This window comes from Eutrema salsugineum, unplaced genomic scaffold (assembly GCF_000478725.1).
Source record: "Eutrema salsugineum unplaced genomic scaffold, Eutsalg1_0 scaffold_16, whole genome shotgun sequence".
Taxonomy (NCBI): Eukaryota; Viridiplantae; Streptophyta; class Magnoliopsida; order Brassicales; family Brassicaceae; genus Eutrema; species Eutrema salsugineum.
In genome coordinates, this window is record NW_006256858.1 from 1,973,783 (window position 1) to 1,974,987 (window position 1,205).

General features: G+C 40.7%; 1 protein-coding gene across 1 annotated transcript; it reads right to left on the reverse strand.

Moving 5' to 3' along the window:
* LOC18020921 lies at positions 1–1,156 on the reverse strand. Its single transcript, XM_006403853.2, has 3 exons — positions 1,103–1,156; positions 312–807; positions 1–237 (listed from the first exon to the last, which is right to left on the reverse strand). Exons 1-3 carry the CDS (start codon positions 1,154–1,156, stop codon positions 20–22), a joined length of 768 nt encoding a protein of 255 aa, XP_006403916.2. The 3' UTR covers positions 1–19.
* Positions 1,157–1,205: the final 49 nt, after the last annotated feature.

The window sequence follows — 1,205 nt, forward strand, 5'->3', positions numbered from 1 at the left end:
GGTCTACCAAACGAAGATCTCAGTTAGCGGAGTCTGTCTGTAAACCGTACTTGTCATCAAATAAACTTCGAGGGTTAGGATCAGACATCCGGGATTCTTCTGCTTCATGTACCTCATCAAAAATCTCAGCTGCGTATTTCATACGAATGAGAGGCATGTTGCTATCTTTCAGCTGGTCCCATTTATGGCACAAAGCCAAACACTCGATGGTCTTCAAAGTAAAGACGCCACAATCACCTGATAACAAGTACCCGATAATTAGTTAAAAGTCTACCAAATAAAAATACCAAATCTACAGAGCTGCATTGCACCTGTCTGTCTGTTTAGTGCCGCTGTTTTATACATGTAGATATGAAACTGCCCCTCCTTCATACCCTTCTTGAGCTCCGGTGGTGCCATATGTTTCAACAACAGCGGAATCATCCTCGCGTAGGGCTTCACAGACTCCTCCACCTCGCCTTTTCTGTATAAATCTGGAATGCAATCAAACACTCGGATCTTTTTTTTGGGAATGTCGACCTCAACGGCTACCCAATGTTCGTTGTTCACGTTGTGGGCGATATACACGAAATCAACATCTGTCCCCCATTTCTTGTGTGTAGGCAAGTAATGGTCGTAGTGACCGTTGGCAACGTCCAAATAACCATCACTGAATAGCCAACTCTTCTCGTTTGGTAGAAATTTGTTTCGATAGTCTCCACACCAAACTCGACAAAAGATAGAATCAAGGAAAGCAACTCTTCCCCCTTTGTAAGGAGATGGATACGCATAGACGTTTCCGGACATGTCTAATCCTTTTACGATATGCTGCATTAGGTAATGAAACAAATTTATATAAGTCTACCAACCAGCTTTACAACCAAATTTATATAAGTCTACCAAACATAAAAGATACAAGTCTACCAAACATACTGACAAAATCTACCATTTGTTACTACATAATAGAATACAAGTCTACCAAACATAATGACTAAATCTACCATTTGTTACTACAAGTCTACCAAAGTAATTCTATCATTAAGTTTCCAAAGTCTACCAAACAATTTCCAAAGTCTACCAAACCTTTTGAAACTAAGATCGGGTGACTGATACGACCACATACCTGATCATGCAACCACCCATACTCCTTTCTAGGCCAGCTTTCTTTAGGGGTCATTAGTGTCAGGTAAAATTCTCCTCCTGCATATGGACACTCCAACCGTTTT

What these genes read in the sequence shown, in the direction of transcription:
- LOC18020921 (XM_006403853.2), bottom strand. Translation starts at nt 1,156, where the DNA reads ATGACCCCTAAAGAAAGCTGGCCTAGAAAGGAGTATGGGTGGTTGCAT. An exon ending in ATGGGTGGTTGCATGATCAG is followed by an intron (nt 808 to 1,102) that starts GTATGTGGTCGT and finishes TACCTAATGCAG; the next exon opens with CATATCGTAAAAGGATTAGA. An exon ending in GGCACTAAACAGACAGACAG is followed by an intron (nt 238 to 311) that starts GTGCAATGCAGC and finishes ACTTGTTATCAG; the next exon opens with GTGATTGTGGCGTCTTTACT.